The sequence below is a fragment of the Balaenoptera borealis genome, assembly GCF_965194805.1.
Source record: "Balaenoptera borealis genome assembly, chromosome: 1".
Lineage (NCBI taxonomy): Eukaryota > Metazoa > Chordata > Mammalia > Artiodactyla > Balaenopteridae > Balaenoptera > Balaenoptera borealis.
The window spans coordinates 93351346-93368445 of NC_138860.1; the positions used below are offsets into that span (position 1 = coordinate 93351346).

General features: G+C 32.8%; 1 protein-coding gene across 1 annotated transcript in view; it reads right to left on the reverse strand.

Annotated features, from left to right (window-relative positions):
* Positions 1-17100, reverse strand: part of SYCP1 (synaptonemal complex protein 1) — a 174649-nt gene that overhangs the window by 60504 nt on the left and 97045 nt on the right. Inside the window, exons 21-24 of the mRNA XM_082368987.1 lie at positions 15294-15375; positions 12690-12752; positions 9365-9427; positions 9125-9187 (exon numbers count right to left, since the gene is read on the reverse strand). Of these exons, the coding sequence (XP_082225113.1) occupies positions 9125-9187; positions 9365-9427; positions 12690-12752; positions 15294-15375 (271 nt within the window). The remainder of the gene's footprint in view (positions 1-9124; positions 9188-9364; positions 9428-12689; positions 12753-15293; positions 15376-17100) is intronic.

A 17100-nucleotide genomic window follows, 5' to 3' on the forward strand; every position in this document is an offset into this window, starting at 1 on the left:
CCCTGGTCCGGGAAGATCCCACATGCCGCGGAGCAACTAAGCCTGTGCACCACAACTACTGAAGCCTGCACTCTAGAGCCCACGTACCACAACTACTGAGCCTGCACACCTACAGCCTGTGCTCCGCAACAAAGAGAAACCACCACAATGAGAAGCCCACACGCCGCAACAGAGTAGCTCCCACTCACCGAAACTAAAAGAAAGTCTGTGAGCAGCAACGAGAACCCAAAGCAGCCAAAAATAAAATAAGTAAATAAATAAATAAATAAGTTTATTAAATATAAAAATAAAAGAAAGAAATTACAGGAAAAAACTGTAAAAAACATAAACACGAGGAGGCTAAACAATATGTTACTAAACAACCAATGGATCACTGAAGAAATCAGAGGAAATCAAAAAATACCTAGAGAAAAATGACAATGAAACATGACAATCTAAAATCTACGGGACACAGGAAAAGTAGTCCTAAGAGGAAAGTTTACAGCAATACAATATTACCTTAGGAAACAAGAAAAATCTCAAATAAACAACTTAACCTTACATTTAAAGCAACTAGAGAAAGAAAAACAAACAAAGCCCAAAGTTAGTAGAAGGAAAAATATCATAAAGATCAGAGCAGAAATAAATGAAATAGAGACAAAGAAAACAAGATCAATGAAACTAAAAGCTGGTTCCTTGAAAAGATAAACAAAATTGATAAACCTTTAGCCAGACTCATCAAGAAAAATAGGGAAAGAGCTCAAATCAATAAAATTAGGACATTACTACAAGCAACTACACACCAATAAAATGGACAACCTAGAAGAAATGGACAAATTCTTAGAAAGGTACAATCTCCCAAGACTGAACCAGGAAGAAATAGAAAACGTGAACAGACCAATCACAGGTACTGAAATTGAAACTGTGATTTTAAAATTTCCAACAAACCAAAGTCCAGAACCAGATGGCTTCACAGGCAAATTGTATCAAACATTTAGAGAAGAGTTAACACCTATCCTTCTGAAACTCTTCCAAAAAATTGCAGAGAAAGAAACACTCCTAAGCTCATTTTATGAGGCCACCATCACCCTGATACCAAAACCAGACAAAGATACCACAATAAAAGAAAATTACACACGGATGAACAGAGACACAAAAATCCTCAACAAAATACTAGCAAACCGAATCCAATAAACTATACGTTAAAAGGATCATACACCATGATCAAGTGGGATTTATCCCAGGGATGCAGGATTTTCCAATATATGCAAATCAGTGGGACACACCATATTAACAAACTGAAGAATAAAAACCATATGATCATCTCAGTAGATGCAGGAAAAGCTTTTGACAAAATTCAATACCCATTTATGTTAAAAGCTCTCCAGAAAGTTGGCATAGAGGGAACCCACCTCAACATAATAAAGGCCATATATGACAAACCCACAGAAACCCTTATTCTCAATGGTGAAAAACTGAAAGCATTTCCTCTAAGATCAGGAACAAGACAAGGATGTCCACTCTTGTCACTTTTATCCAACATAGTTTTGGAAATCCTAGCCATGGAAAACAGAGAAGAAAAAGAAATAAAGGGAATCCATATTGCAAAGGAAAAAGTAAAACTGTCACTGTTTGCAGATGCCATGATACCATACACAGAAAATCCTAAAGATGCTACCAGAAAACTACTAGAGCTCATCAATGAATTTGGTAAAGTTGCAGGATACCAAATTAATACACAGAAATGTTGCATTCTTATACACTAACAACAAAAGATCAGAAAAAGAAATTGAGGAAACAATCCCATTTACCATCGCATCAAAAAGAATACAATACCTAGGAATAAACCTACCTAAGGAGGCAAAAGACCTGTACTCTGAAAGCTATAAGATGCTGATGAAAGAAATCAAAGATAACACAAACAGATGGAGAAATATACCACGTGCTTGGATTGGAAGAATCAATGTTGCCAAAATGACTACACTACCCAAGTCAATCTACAGACTCTATGCAACCCCAGCAAATTACCAATGGCCTTTTTTACAGAAATAGAACAAAACAATTTTTTAATTCGTATGGAAACATAAAAGACCCCAAATAGTCAAAACAATCTTGAGAAAGAAAAATGGAGCTGGAGGAATCAGGCTCCCTGACTTCAGACAATACAAAGCTACAATAATCAAAACAGTATAATATTGGCACAAAAACAAAAATATAGCTCAATGGAACAGGATAGAAAGTCCAGAGATAAACTCACGCACCTATGGTGAACTGACCTACGACAAAGGAGGCAAGAATATACAATGGAGAAAAGACAGCCTCTTCAATAAGCAGTGCTGGGAAAACTGGACAGCTTTATGTGAAAGAATGAAATTAGAACACTCCCTAACACCATACACAAAAATATACTAAATATGGATTAAAGACCTAAATGTAAGGCCGGATACTATAAAACTCTTAGAGGAAAACATAGGCAGAACACTCTCTGACATAATTGTAGCAATACCTTTTCGGATCCACCTCCTAGAGTAACTAAAATAAAACAAAAATAAACAAATGGGACCTAACTAAACTTAAAAGCTTTTGCACAGCAAAGGAAACCATAAACAAAACAAAAAGACAACCCACAGAACAGGAAAAAATATTTGCAAGCAAAGTGACCGACAAGCGATTAATCTCCAAAATATACAAACAGCTCACACAGCCCAATATTAAAAAAACAAACAATCCAATCAAAAACTGGGCAGAAGATCTAAATAGACATTTCTCCAAAGAAGACATACAGATGGCCAAAAGCACATGAAAAGATGCTCAACATCACTTATTACTAGAGAAATGCAAATCAAAACTACCATGAGGTATCACCTCACACCTGTCAGAATGGCCATCCTCAAAAAAATCTACAAACAATAAACAAATGCTGAAGAGGATGTGGAGAAAAGGGAACGTTGTTTGGAATGTAAATTGGTAAAATGTAAATTGGTACAACCATTATATATATATATATATGTGTGTGTGTATATATATATATACACAATACAGTACGCTATATATACATATATTTCTGACTCACTTTGCTGTACACATGAAACTAACACATTGTTAATCAACTATACTCCAATAAAAATTTTTTAAACCACAATGAGATATTACCTCACACCTGTCAGAAAGACTATCCTCAAAGACAACAAATAACAAGCATTGATGAGGATGTGGAGAAAAGGGAACCCTCATGCACTGTCAGTAGAAATATAAATTGGTACAGTCACTATGGAAAACAGTATGGAAGTTCCTCAGAAAATTAAAAAAGAACACTACCCTATGATGCAGCAATTCCATTTCTGGGTGTTTTTCTAAGGAAAACAAAAACACTAATTCAAAATATATATGTACCCCTATGTTCCTTGTAGCATTATTTACAATAGTCAAGATATAGAAGCAACCTAAATGTCCATCAACAGATGAATCAATAAAATTTCAACCATTCTTGTAGGTAGGGCCCACTTTCATAGGTGTGAGACCTGTGTAGTCATACAGTGCTCTCTGATTAGTTTCCAGCCTATTTTGAATTTTTTAAGAATATTTGAACTAGGTGCCCCACCTTTTCATTTTGCACTGAGCCTTACATATTATGTGGCTAGTCCTGCTTAGGGGTGTAGTGATATCCCATTGTGATTTTATTTTTATTTCTGTAACTAATAGTGTTAAATATTTCTTCATGAGCTAATCAGTCATTAGTATATTTCCTTTGTGAAGTGTCTATTCAAGTCTTTTGCCCACTTTTTAATTTTTATTATGGTAAAATACCCATAACATAAAATTTACCATCTTAACCTTTTTAAACCATACAGTTCATTCACATGGTTATGCAACCAATCCCCAGAACTCTTTATCTCATAAAACTGAAACTCTATACCCATTAAATAATTCCCCACTACCCCCCTCCCACAGCCCCTGGCAACCACCACTCTCTAGCCCATAAATTTGACAACTCTAGGTACCTCACATAAGTAGAATAATATTTGTCTTTTTGTGACTGGCTTCTTTCATTTAGCTTATGTCCCCAAGGTTTATTCATGCTGTAGCATATATCAGAATCTCCTTCTTTCTTAAGGCTGGGTAAAATTTCATTGTATGTATATGTCACATATTGCCTACTCATTAGTCAATGAACGTTGAGTTGCTTCTACCTTTCAGCTATTGTGAATAATGCTGCTAAAAACACGGGTGTATACGTATTTCTTTCAGACCTTACTTTCAATTCTTTAGGTATATACACAGAGGTGGAATTACCAGATCATATGTTAATTCAATTTTTAATTTTTGAGTAACCACCAGACTGCTTTCCATAGCAATGGCACCATTTGACATCCCACCAACAGTGTACAAGGATTCCAATTTCTCTACAATTTCACAAACATTTGTTATGTTTTTTTTTAATAGTACCCATCCTAATGGATGTGAGGTGGCATCTCATTGTGGTTTTGATTTGCATTTTCTTAATGATTAGTGATGTTGAAGATCTTTTCATGTACCTATATACCATTTATACATCTTCTGTGGAGAAATATTTACTCAAGTCCTTTGCCCATTTCCAATCCAGGTTGTTTGTAGTTGTCTTTTGCCAATTTTGAATTGGAATATTTGTCTTTTAGTGTTGAGTTTTAAGAGTTTTTTATATATTCTGGATATATGTTATTTGTCAAACAAATATTTTTGTCAGTATTTTCGCCTTCTTTGTACTTTGCCTATTTTCTTAATGATGCATTTTGATATGCAGATCTTTCAGATTTTGATGAAGTCTAATTTATTATATTTTTATGAATAGTGCTAGTTCACTTAGCTTAAGTCACTAGTACACTAGTGACTTTGTAGAAACCTTAGAATTTTCAGTGTAGACCATCACATCGCTTAAGAAGAAACAGTTTTACATATTGTTTTACAATCTATATAACTTTATTCCTTTTGCTTGCCTTAATGTACTAGCTAGAACCTCCAATACAATGTTGAATGGGGTAATAAGAGCAGACACTGTTCTTGATATTAAAGAGAAAGTATTCAGTCTTTCATCATTAAGTATGATGCTAGCTCTAGGTATTTTGTAGGTATTCTGTATTAGACTGATAAAGTCTCCTTTTATGCCTAGTTTTGTTGAAAATTTTTTATCAAGAATGAGTGCTGAATTTTGTCAAATGTTTTTCTGCAATCATTGAGCTGATTATATTTTTCTATTTAATCACTTGATACAGTAAATTACACTGATAGTTTCAAATTTTAAACCAAACTTACATTTCTAAAACCCCCACTTATTCAATGTAATATAGTTTTAATATATTGCTAGATTATATTTACTCATATTTTGTTAAGGGTTTTATGTCTCTATAAAGGATACTGGTCTGTAATTTTTTTTTCTTGTAATATCTTTATCAGGATTTTGTATCAAAAAACTAGTTGAGAATTGTTTCCCCTCTTCTATTTTTTGAAAGAATTTGTAGAACACTGGCATTATTTCTTCCTGAAGTGTGTGTTAGAATTCACCTGAGAACGTCCAGATCAGGATTTTCTCTAGGAGATTTTTTGAATTTTATTTAATTTTTTTTATACAGCAGGTTCTTATTAGTTATCTATTTTATACATACTGGTGTATACATGTCAATCCCAATCTCTCAATTTGTCCCACCACACCACCCCCCCACACTTGCCCCCTTGGTGTCCATACGTTTGTTCTCTACATCTGTGTCTCTATTTCTGCCCTGCAAACCGGTTCATTTGTACCATTTTTCTGGATTCCACAAATATGCATTAATATATGATATTTGTTTTTCTCTTTCTGACTTGCTTCACTCTGTATGACAGTCTTTAGGTCCAACCACATCTCTACAAATGACCCAATTTCGTTCCTTTTTATGGATAAGTAATATTCCATTGTATATATATACCACATCTTCTTTATCCAGTCGTCTGTCAATGGGCATTTAGGTTGCTTCCATGACCTGGCTATTGTAAATAGTGCTGCAATGAACACTGGGGTGTATGTGTCTTTCTGAATTATGGTTTTCTCTGGGTATATGCCCAGTAGTGGGATTGCTGGGTCATATGGTAATTCTCTTTTTAGTTTTTTTAGGAACTTCCATACTGTTCTCCATAGTGGCTGTATCAATTTACATTCCAACCAACAGTGTAAGAGGGTTCCCTTTTCTCCACACCTTCTCCAGCATTTGTTTGTAGATTTTTTTGATGATGGCCATTCTGACTGGTGTGAGGTGATACCTCATGGTAGGTTTGATTTGCATTTCTCTAATAATTAGTGATGTTGAGCATCTTTTCATGTGCTTTTGGCCATCTGTATGTCTTCTTTGGAGAAATGTCTATTTAGATCTTCTGCCCATTTTTTGATTGGGTTGTTTGTTTTTTTGATATTGAGCTGCATGAACTCTTTATATATTTTGGAGATTAATCCTTTGTCTGTTGATTCGTTTGCAAATATTTTCTCCCATTCTGAGGGCTGTCTCTTTGTCTTGTTTATAGTTTCCTTTGCTGTGCAAAAGCTTTTAAGTTTCATTAGGTCCCATTTGTTTATTTTTGTTTTTATTTCCATTACTCTAGGAGGGGGGTCAGAAAAGATCTTGCTGTATTTATGTCATAGAGTGTTCTGCCTATGTTTTCCTCTAAGAGTTTTACAGTGTCCAGTCTTACATTTAGGTCTTTAATCCATTTTGAGTTTATTTTTGTGTATGGTGTTAGGGAGTGTTCTAATTTCATTCTTTTACATGTAGCTGTCCAGCTTTCCCAGCACCACTTATTGAAGAGACTGTCTTTTCTCCATTGTATATCCTTGCCTCCTTTGTCATAGATTAGTTGACCATAGGTGCATGGGTTTATCTCTGGGATTTCTATCCTGTTCCATTGATCTATATTTCTGTTTTTGTGCCAGTACTATATTGTCTTGATTACTGTAGCTTTGTAGTATAGTCTGAAGTCAGGGAGTCTGATTCCTCCAGCTCCATTTTTCTTTCTCAAGATTGCTTTGGTTATTCAGGGTCTTTTGTGTCTCCATAAAAATTTTAAGATTTTTTTCTTCTAGTTCTGTGAAAAATGCCATTGGTAGTTTGATAGGGATTGCACTGAATCTGTAGATTGCTTTGGGTAGCATAGTCATTTTCACAATATTGATTCTTCCAATCCAAGAACATGGTATATCTCTTCTCTAGGAGATTTTTGATGACAAATTCAATTTCCCTGATATATGGCTCTTCAGATGTACTGTTTCATCTTGTGTAAGTTTTTAGGAAGTTAGGTTTTCCAAGAAATTTGCCCATATATACAATGGAATATTACTCGGCCATAAAAAGGAAAGAAATTGGGTCATTTGCAAATATGTGGATGGACCTAAAGACTGTCATACAGAGTGAAGTAAGTCAGAAAGAGAAAAACAAATATCACATATTAACGCATATATGTGGAATCTAGAAAAAATGGTACAGATGAACTGGTTTGCAAGGCTGAAACAGAGACACAGATGTAGAGAACAAACGTATGGACAGCAAGGGGGAAAAGCGGGGGTGGGGGTGGTGGTGGCGGTGGGAAGAATTGGGAGATACATATATACACTAATATGTATAAAATCGATAACTAATAAGAACCTGCTGTACAAAAAAGTTAAATTTGATTAAATTTTTTAAAAAAGAAATTTGCCCATTTCATCTAAGTTTCAAATTTATTGATATAATATTGTCCATGACATTCCTTTGTTATCCTTTTAATATTTACAGTATCTATATGGTAATGTCCTATTTTATTCCTGCCTTCAGTGAATTTTACTCTCTCTCCTTTTGTAATCAACCCTGCTAGGGGCTTATCAATCTTATTAATATTTTCAAAGAATCAACTTCTGATTTCATTAATTTTTGTCTTTGTCTCTCTTATTTCTTTGATCTCTCTTTTCATTTTTATTATTTCCTTTAGTCTACTTTCTATGGGTTTCATTTGCTCACCTCTTTTCAGTATCTGGATGAAAACCTAGGTTATTTCTCCTTTTCTAAAATAAACATTATTTATAAATTTCCCTACAAGAACTGCTTTAGTTGCATCCCACAAATTTTGGCATATTGTATTTTTATGATCATTCAGTTTAAAATAATTTCTAATTTTCCTTGTGATTTCTTCTTTGGCCCATGAGTTATTTACTAGTATAATGCTTAATTTCCAAATATTTAGGCTTTTCCAGATATCCTATGGTTACTTATTTGTAATTGAATTCTGTTGTAGTGAGAGAATATACTCTCTAAGACTTTAATATTTTTAAATGTATGGCCCAGCATATGGTCTATCTTGGTAAACAACCTAAGTGCACTTCAAAAGAATTTACAGTTGTAGCTATAATGTTTTACAAATGTCAATTAAGTCAAGGTAGTTAATAATGTTGTTCAAATTTTGTATATTCTTACCAATTTTCTTCTAGTTGCATCAATTGCTGAAAGAGGGCTATTACAACCCACAAATACAATAATGAAATTATCTATTTCTCATTTTAGTTTTTTAAGTTTTTGCTTCATGTATATTGAAGCTCTGCTATTAAGAACAAATACATTCATGACTGTTATATCTTCCTGATGAACTGATACCTTTATCATTATCAAATGCTCCTTAGGATCTCTGATAATACTCCTTGTATTTCAATCTATTTTATGTGTTATAAATATTGTCATTCCAGCTTTTCTATGCTTACTGTTTGTATGGTATATGATATATCTTTTTCCATATTTTTACTTCAACTTCCTTTTATCTTTATATTAAATAAAGTGTGTCTCTTGCAGGGAGCATATAGTGTGGCCTTGACTTTTTTATCCAGACTAACAATTCCAAGGCTCCACCCCAAACCTACTCAAGCTCAATTTTCAATGTATGGGTAAGGAATATGAAGACATATATATACACACATGTACATATATTCTAAGCTGCTTAGATGATTTTAACATAGATAAACCAAAGATGTGCACTCTACTACAATTAAAAGGATTGATCCCCACAATCTCAAAAGATAATGATTAAAAATAATTGCTACAATATAAATAAAGGGCTTAAAATTCCTAAATTCTCATCTATGCGCTAGTATTTTTAAAACAAAAATAAGGATTCCAAATACCTTTATCTCATAAACATTCAGTTGCTTGCTTTCTGCTGTACTTTTTTTTTTTAAGGCCTTATTCTGTTAAAAGTTAAAAATAAAGAATTATGTTTAATATCAAAGTAATTCAAACTTGCACTGTCACTGACTTAGACTAAAATTACTAAAGTAAAGAAACGAAAGCATTATTCTCTAAAACTGTAGTGAAAACATAGGTTTTTTTTTTTTAATAGTTTTATTTTGAGAATCAGTACATACCTCCTGCTGGAGTTCTTCAATAAACTTACTTTTATTTTCAACTTGTTTCCTTAAATTGTTACACTAAAAAATCAAGAGAAATTTAAAATATTTTATTCAATATTCCAGTCAAAATAAATAATTTCAAACTAACAAAAATATTAGCATAGAGATCACTTCAAAAATCATGTCGTTAAATAATTCCATTAATGTCAAAAATTATGTGAACAAGTACAAATTTCAATAGATTACCTCAGCACAAGTTTGAAATTCTTAAAATGTCTTAATCTACTTAAAGAACACATGACTTCAATTACTTTAAGGGAAAAGTACCTTTTACTCAATCCCATACAGAGGGCTGAATTATATAATCACTTGGATTTTGGAAAGCCAGCCAGAGGATTAACTATAATTTGTCTTCTTTCTTATTCATTATTCCCCATTTATCATTTATGAGATCTCTTTTACTTATAATACTCTATCTCCTCCTAAATACATTCTAATTCCTCTTACAGAAATACCATCTAAATCATTTTTTGTAATATCTCACTTTGAGGGACTATTTCACCTGACTACACATGTAGAATTGGATTAAGAGGTACTAGCCCAAGAAATATATGGAGTACCATAAAAGCAGCACAGATTTCTAAAGGGTCCTAAAACATCACAGATATATAAGCTGTTCTAATTTCCATCAAAGTAGAAAGAAAATCCAACGGAAAAAAATTTTAATATCCACCATTAGCACAAAATGCTGTGTTAAATATTTTTCTTGAAACAGTCATATGTAGTCATAGTCAGCAACTATTCTGAAACTGAATAAGGTATGATACTGAGGTTTGCAAGTGATTTATCTAAGTTTTAATGTGCACCATCCCCCTCAATGGTCTATTTCAGAAAACTCAAAAGGAAACTGAGGAAGAAAAGCCATAGAAAAGTGAGAAACATTTTATTGATTATCATGCCAATTGGCAGGTATAAATATATTAGGTGAAACTCTCTGTGTATATAATTTTTATTTATTAAAAAAATCAAAGACTTCCATTTTTGACAGAAAAATCACCTAGATACTCTGAACAACTTTCCCGATAAAAATAATTTAAAAGTAAATGTCTAAAACATAAGGAATCTGCCTACTTGAAATTACAACTTTAAAGTGTAGTAACAGTAGGTTTGGGGCTAGCATCAAAGCCAGCATTTGGCCTACGGGTATCTGCTGAACCTACCTAGGGTAAAAGAGATAGGAGATAAAACTCAGGGCTCACTAAAGGTAGAGAATCCAATAAGAGAACCCTGTACAGAGTCACAAACCCAAAGGACTACCTACTCAGTGAAAGCATAAACAAGAAATAAATCTGCCACACAGAAGGGTACAGTAAGGAAACCTGTCTGTCTTGATCTTGGCACTGAGTGAATGGTATGAAAACTGTCCTGAAAATTTGTAGCCATGAAGTGGCCTTATATTGGGGAGGGGAGCGGGGTGGTCATTTATAGCTAGATTCATGCTATCTCTATATCTCAAAAAACTTCAGTTGGAGAATTTACTTTAAAATGGGCTCCTCGTTAGTAGTGTCCCCAAGAAAATCTTTCTGGGAGGACACCAATTTCAACACAAGCCTCAAAGAACTACCACAGATAAAAAACCAAGGAATCAAAAAACATAAATAAGGCTCAAAGAATAAAAAGTCAGCAGAAAGAACAAAGAGCAAAATCAGACCTGAAAAAGACTTCAGATATTGATATTATCAGACAAAGAATATCATATTACAATATATTAAATATTTTTTAAAATTAAAGACTTGAAACTATGAAAAAGAAATGAGAGACCATAAAAGACAATTGAGCAGATTTTAAAAAGAACTAATTAAAACTTCAGTAATGAAAAATGTAATTAAAATTTAAAACTCAATAGACAGGAAAATAGGTTACTTATTGGCCTTACCACATGAATGCCGAACAAATTTTTAAAATATCAGTTTGAAGTATCACCAGATCATTAACTTTGCCCAAAAAAGCACATGTTTTATGTATTTCTCCGTTCTTCAGACCATCAAAACTTATTCCCTTGAGAGTTAATATTGATGATCATATTTTTCTGCTACTCAGCTTTTCCTAAAAAACTATCTTTATAACTGACATTACTACATATTATAAAAACCATCTTTATAACTGTAATTATGACAGTTCAAAAAAATATGTATATTTTACTAAAAGGATAATGACATCAGATCTATCAACTTTGTCATTTTGACTGGCCCATCTCACTGTCCCTTATTTCTGAATAAACTAATGAAAATTAAAGTAACTTAAGTTTTCAATCCTTTTAAATTTAAATAATATCCAAATTTAGGACTAATTAATATATTTGATGGAATACCCAGAAATTCTTGAAAAGATTTTAAACTATTACAGTTATTTTTAAGTCAAATAATCCATGTACAAAAAATCAAAGAATTTTATTCACCAGAATTCTAGGTAGAAGAAAATAGTGTTAATTATTAGAGGTCAGAGTTTCAGAAAGTGAACTATGCTTTCCAAGGGACTACTCACTGACTCACTATACAGAAGGTCAAGTTTAAGACAAGTGTGTGGTGAAGGGCAGAGAAGGGAAAAGTGAATTGGTATTGCCAGCCAGGCAGTAAAAACATTTCACATAAAGAAAGCAGAAATTTTTCTGCAGCTCCCTTGATTATAAGAATTGGAGAGATATCTAAGAATGATTTTTAAAAGCATCTTGCCACTCTAAAGATATCCACAACAAATGCAGCTGATGAGAGAATGAAATTTGGGGAAAGGGAAGAGATAGCTAAAGAGCAGTTTAATGAAGCTTTGCTCTTTGAAGCATTATGCAAAAACTACTAATGCCAGAGCCTCTTCAAAGAAATCTGCAGTAAAAATCCTATACTATTCCTCTGGGAGGGGGAAGGGTAAGCTGGGACAAAGTGAGAGAGTGGCATGAACTTATATATACTACCAAATGTAAAATAGATAGCTAGTAGGAAGCAGCCGCATAGCACAGGGCAATCAGCTCAGTGCTTTGTGACCACCTAGAGGGGTGGGATAGGGAGGGTGGGAGGGAGACACAAGAGGGAGGAGATATGGGGATATATGTATATGTATAGCTGATTCACTTTGTTGTAAAGCAGAAACTAACACACCATTGTAAAGCAATTATACTCCAATAAAGATGTTAAAAAAAAAAATCCTATACTATTCCTGAAAGCCTTCAAAGTGGAATTGAGATTTCTTTGTACAGGACAATGTAAAGGTTGGCCCTAAAGAATCTAGCCATACATATTTTGTTACAAAGTCTCTATTCCTAAATATTTTTCACATTTGATAATACCTTGTTTTCTAATATCTTCATTTGTTTATCTTTTTTTACGACTTCACATTCAATGCTTCGAGCCTAAAAAACATTATTTGACATCAGATTTTTAAAAAATGTTAACAGAATTTCTATTTTATGAGTATCTTTTAGACATGGAATTATAAAGCTTAGTCTTATATTTCTACAAAAACAGTTATCAGCTCTCCCAGTTTAGTTCAGTAACCTTTTTTAAAAAAGAAATTCTTTTTGTGTCTATATGTCAATGTTCATTATTCTTATCTTAGCGTAGTATCACTTTACAATATTTTATTAGCTTTCCCAGTTTATACTGAATTTTTTAAAACTATATATAAATGTTTATAATCTGTTAAATATGTCTTTCACAAACATTTGTTAAACTGAACTTTGTAACAATCCAATGATATAGAAAAGTAGGTATTATTATCCCCACTTTAGAGATGAGAAAACAAAGGCTCAGATAAACTACGTATGAAATAATAAATGTCTGAACTAACGTAGTGGATTGGGATAAAAGAAGAGTGTAATGAATTTCAATGTCAGGCAAAATATCCAAGAAATATTTGCAATTTGAATTCTTTCCAGGAAACTGTTTCAGTAGGTAAACTGAAATCCAACCATGGAAAGCTGAAACATGCTATCAATTTGTCTTGCATTTTGTTTTTTTTTTCCTTAACTCATCATTAATATTTTCTACTTTGGTAAAATAAATTTAAGTTCTTAGTGGAAGATTTTTATTTTACATTAAACATCAAATTCATGTTCTTCCCTACACCAACTTTTAAAATTAGTGTTTTGAAGCAGCCTCTGATACAAATTTTAAAGTAGTGAATTACATACCAAGTCTTTAGGAGATTAAATTCATTTTTTTCGGGTTGAATTTAACTAATAAATATGAAACTGAAAGAAAAAATAGCTTTTTGAGAGAAAAATGTGATATAGTCTAAAGAATGTTAGAGAGGCAGCTCTACCACTTCTTAGTCAGGTAGCTTTTCAAGTTTTTACCCTTTGAAGGCCCGACTTCCTAATTCATAAAATGAGGACAAAAATGACTTCCAGTTTAAGATAACACACATAATCTAGAATGTTCCTGGCTCATTGCAAGCCCTTAAAAATATAGTTCATCTCAGCCTCAGACTATTCCAATAGTCTTAAAACTCTCCAACGTATAAATAAAATTATGACACTTCTCAGGTGAAAACTCTTCAATAACCTCAAACTCCTAAATATAGCTATGTGGCCTTAAATGATCTACCCTCATTTTTCGCCACCCTCATTTTTCCCCACCCTCATTTTTCCCCATCTTCATCTGTCCACTCTCATCTCCTCATCTCTCATCTTTCCCTCCTCTCTCCACTCTCACCACTATCTTAAACTCCACCTTTCAGCCAAGATAAACTTTGTCTAGTTGCTTAAATATGATGGGCTCTCTCATACTTCATATACAATGTGGGTGTGTGTGTGTGTGTGTGTGTGTGTGTGTGTGTGTGTTTGTAACTTGGAAGACTCTTCTTCTCCCTGATATACTTGTGTCCACACCTCTGCCTTCCACTAATTCCTATTAATCAGAGGTTTCAAAATGAATGTTGCTTCTTCCAGGAAGCTTGTCCTGACTCAAGTTTAGATAGATGCCCTTTCCATGGGCTCCAACAGCAATTACATAGAAGACCTATGTTTTGGTCTGGCCAGCATCCTTTCCTGCAAAGACTCTTTCAGTGTAAATTTCACAGTAATCCTGCTTAGTTCATAAAGCTTGATGGAGACTGATATGTCTCCAAGGATGGCAATGCAGCTCAGGCTTAGACAGATTACTCTATCCCCTAATTGCAATGAATGGCTCAGGTATAAGTGAGTTAAACTAGGCCAGAGTCCTCTCTAAGATTTTTTTCAGAGCTTTCAAGACTATTTTTTATAGCCTTCCAACTTATTCCAGTGCCTTTCACCTCTCCCTATTCCATTCTTAAAAATTAAAAATGTTACTTGTCTAATAAAAAAACTTAATTAGATCACTATTGTCCACCAAAACAAATTAAAACCAAACTTAGCACCCAGAACAGTGCCTGGCACATCGTAGGTAGTCAATAATATTTGTGGAATGAATGAAAAAACACAGTCAAGGCTTTCACAATCTAGGTTGATCAGCACAATCTATTTTGGCACCCTTTTCTCCCTCTATGTACTTTATATACTATAATCACATCACATACTTTATACTATTTCACTTTTGTGATAATCTTCCCTAAAAGCCTTCTTCCTATCCCAACTCTTTGAAATCATTTCCACCAATGCACAACACAAATTTACTAATCAATTTATCAGTATATTTCATATTAATAAAGCATGAGCCTTTTATTTAGCCTAAAATATAAATCAACATTTATAAATGCTCACTATTTAAAGAAATTTAGAATCATGCCACTATTTCTTCTAGATATAAACCACATAAGCAAAATAACCCAACGTGGCCCATATTTTTAAGGTCAATAGCCTACAACAGCCCTTGGCCCACTAATTATTTATACAATAGTATACTTTTTTTGACATGTATTGCTTTTATGATTTAAAATTTTGTGATAGAACCTTTTATTAAATACAACATACATTTTCTTCACTCTTGTCCAATTTACATTTAACTTCATCTCCTTTCTGTTTTAGTTCTTCTTTCACAGATTCCAGTTCATTCCTTAAAGAAATGGAAGAGTGACATTGTAATAAAATCTATATTTTCATTTTATTCCCTTTCTGGAATTTCTAAAATGGTTGACTATTTAATTTTTTGTTGGTTTATATTTTCATTTTGTTTGATAATTTTTCATGCATTAATGTCAATAAGCACACTTCTACATTTAAATTAATTTATACATTTATTTTGAAATTACTTAGATCTTTATAGACATTTTTCCATAAAAAAAGAAACTCCTAGATAGGAAAACTTATTTCTTATTTAAGTCAAGATTTCACTTTACTGTTTTCTTAGTCATAAATTAGTCATCATTCTAAGACATAGTCATAATGTTGTACAGATAAATTAGGGACATACATACCAGTGATTTTAAAGAAGAACTACATGACTGAGATATTTGCATATACTTGTATCCTTATATACGTACAGAGTATCTCTGGAAACATACACAAGAAACCATGATACCTCTGGGGAGGGAAACTGGGTATTGGGAAGACAAAAGCCAAGCAAAACAGTTTTCTTTCCCCATGTCCCTTTGTCCTTTTGATTTTTACACCACATGCATGTATTATCCTTTCAAATTTTTTTCAATTTAAAATCTGTCTGTTGCATATGAAAACAATGGTATTTTGTCTCAGAAGGATATTTAAAGCTATTTCTAATTGTAGACTCTCTTGTTACTACAACTGATATATTACTGGGTCTAATGTAAATGCATGGAATAGTATTCAATCACGGGGAATAACTTGGCCTTGTAAAAACTGAATCTAGGGTGTTTACTCTTCAACTGAGTTTAAAATTTTTAATTGGCATATTCTTACTTTTCCTAAATATATTTTTATTTACAGTTCTGTAAGTCCATAGAGTAGGTAGATGTACAAAAAGATATTTTCCAAACAACTTGAATTCTCTTAAATTAAAAGCAGCCTTTCCCTAAAAATTATCTTCACTTTTTATCCCCAAAATGTACAGCAGCTTAATCACAGATTTAATCTATAAATAACAGTTACTTCTGAAGAAGAAAAGTAAGCATAAAGGATATAAGTAATCTTTAGAAGCATAGTAAAAGATGACTTTCCAAATATGGAAAATAGTAACAGTTAAGTGCCAGGCACTGTGCTCAGCACTTTATTCACATTTCCTCATGTAATCCCCAGACAGTCCTATGAGGGAGATATATTAGGTCTAAGGAAATATCAAATAATTTACAATAGCTAAGTTTTAATGACCACATTCTTTAATCAAACAAATCAAAACTTAATACATCAGAATGTAAGTACAAACAAGAGCCCCCAAATATTTACAAATCGTCTAAATTACTAATGGATTAAAAGGAAACTTAAAATACAAAAACAGATTATTTAGAAAATATAAACATGAAAACACTGCATATCAAAAACCAGGTCACAGATCTCCAGTAGTGTTAGAAAGTAAATTGATACCTTGAAATGTTTTTCATTATTTGAAAAAGAGAAAGATAAACCAAATATCAATATATTGATTTTTAAATATATCAATTTTTAAAGTAACTAAAGAAAATATTAATATTTGATTGCAGGCAGGAAAAAGATTTGTAAGTATAAAAGCAATGGGAATGTTTGGTCATTGCAATCATTGTTGCTTTTGTTGTGGTCATCCATGTACAATGCTTGGTGTCAGTCTATTTATCTCTTGTAAAAATAAATACAGTGTGTGTGTGTGTGTGAAAAAAAAAAGCAATGGGAA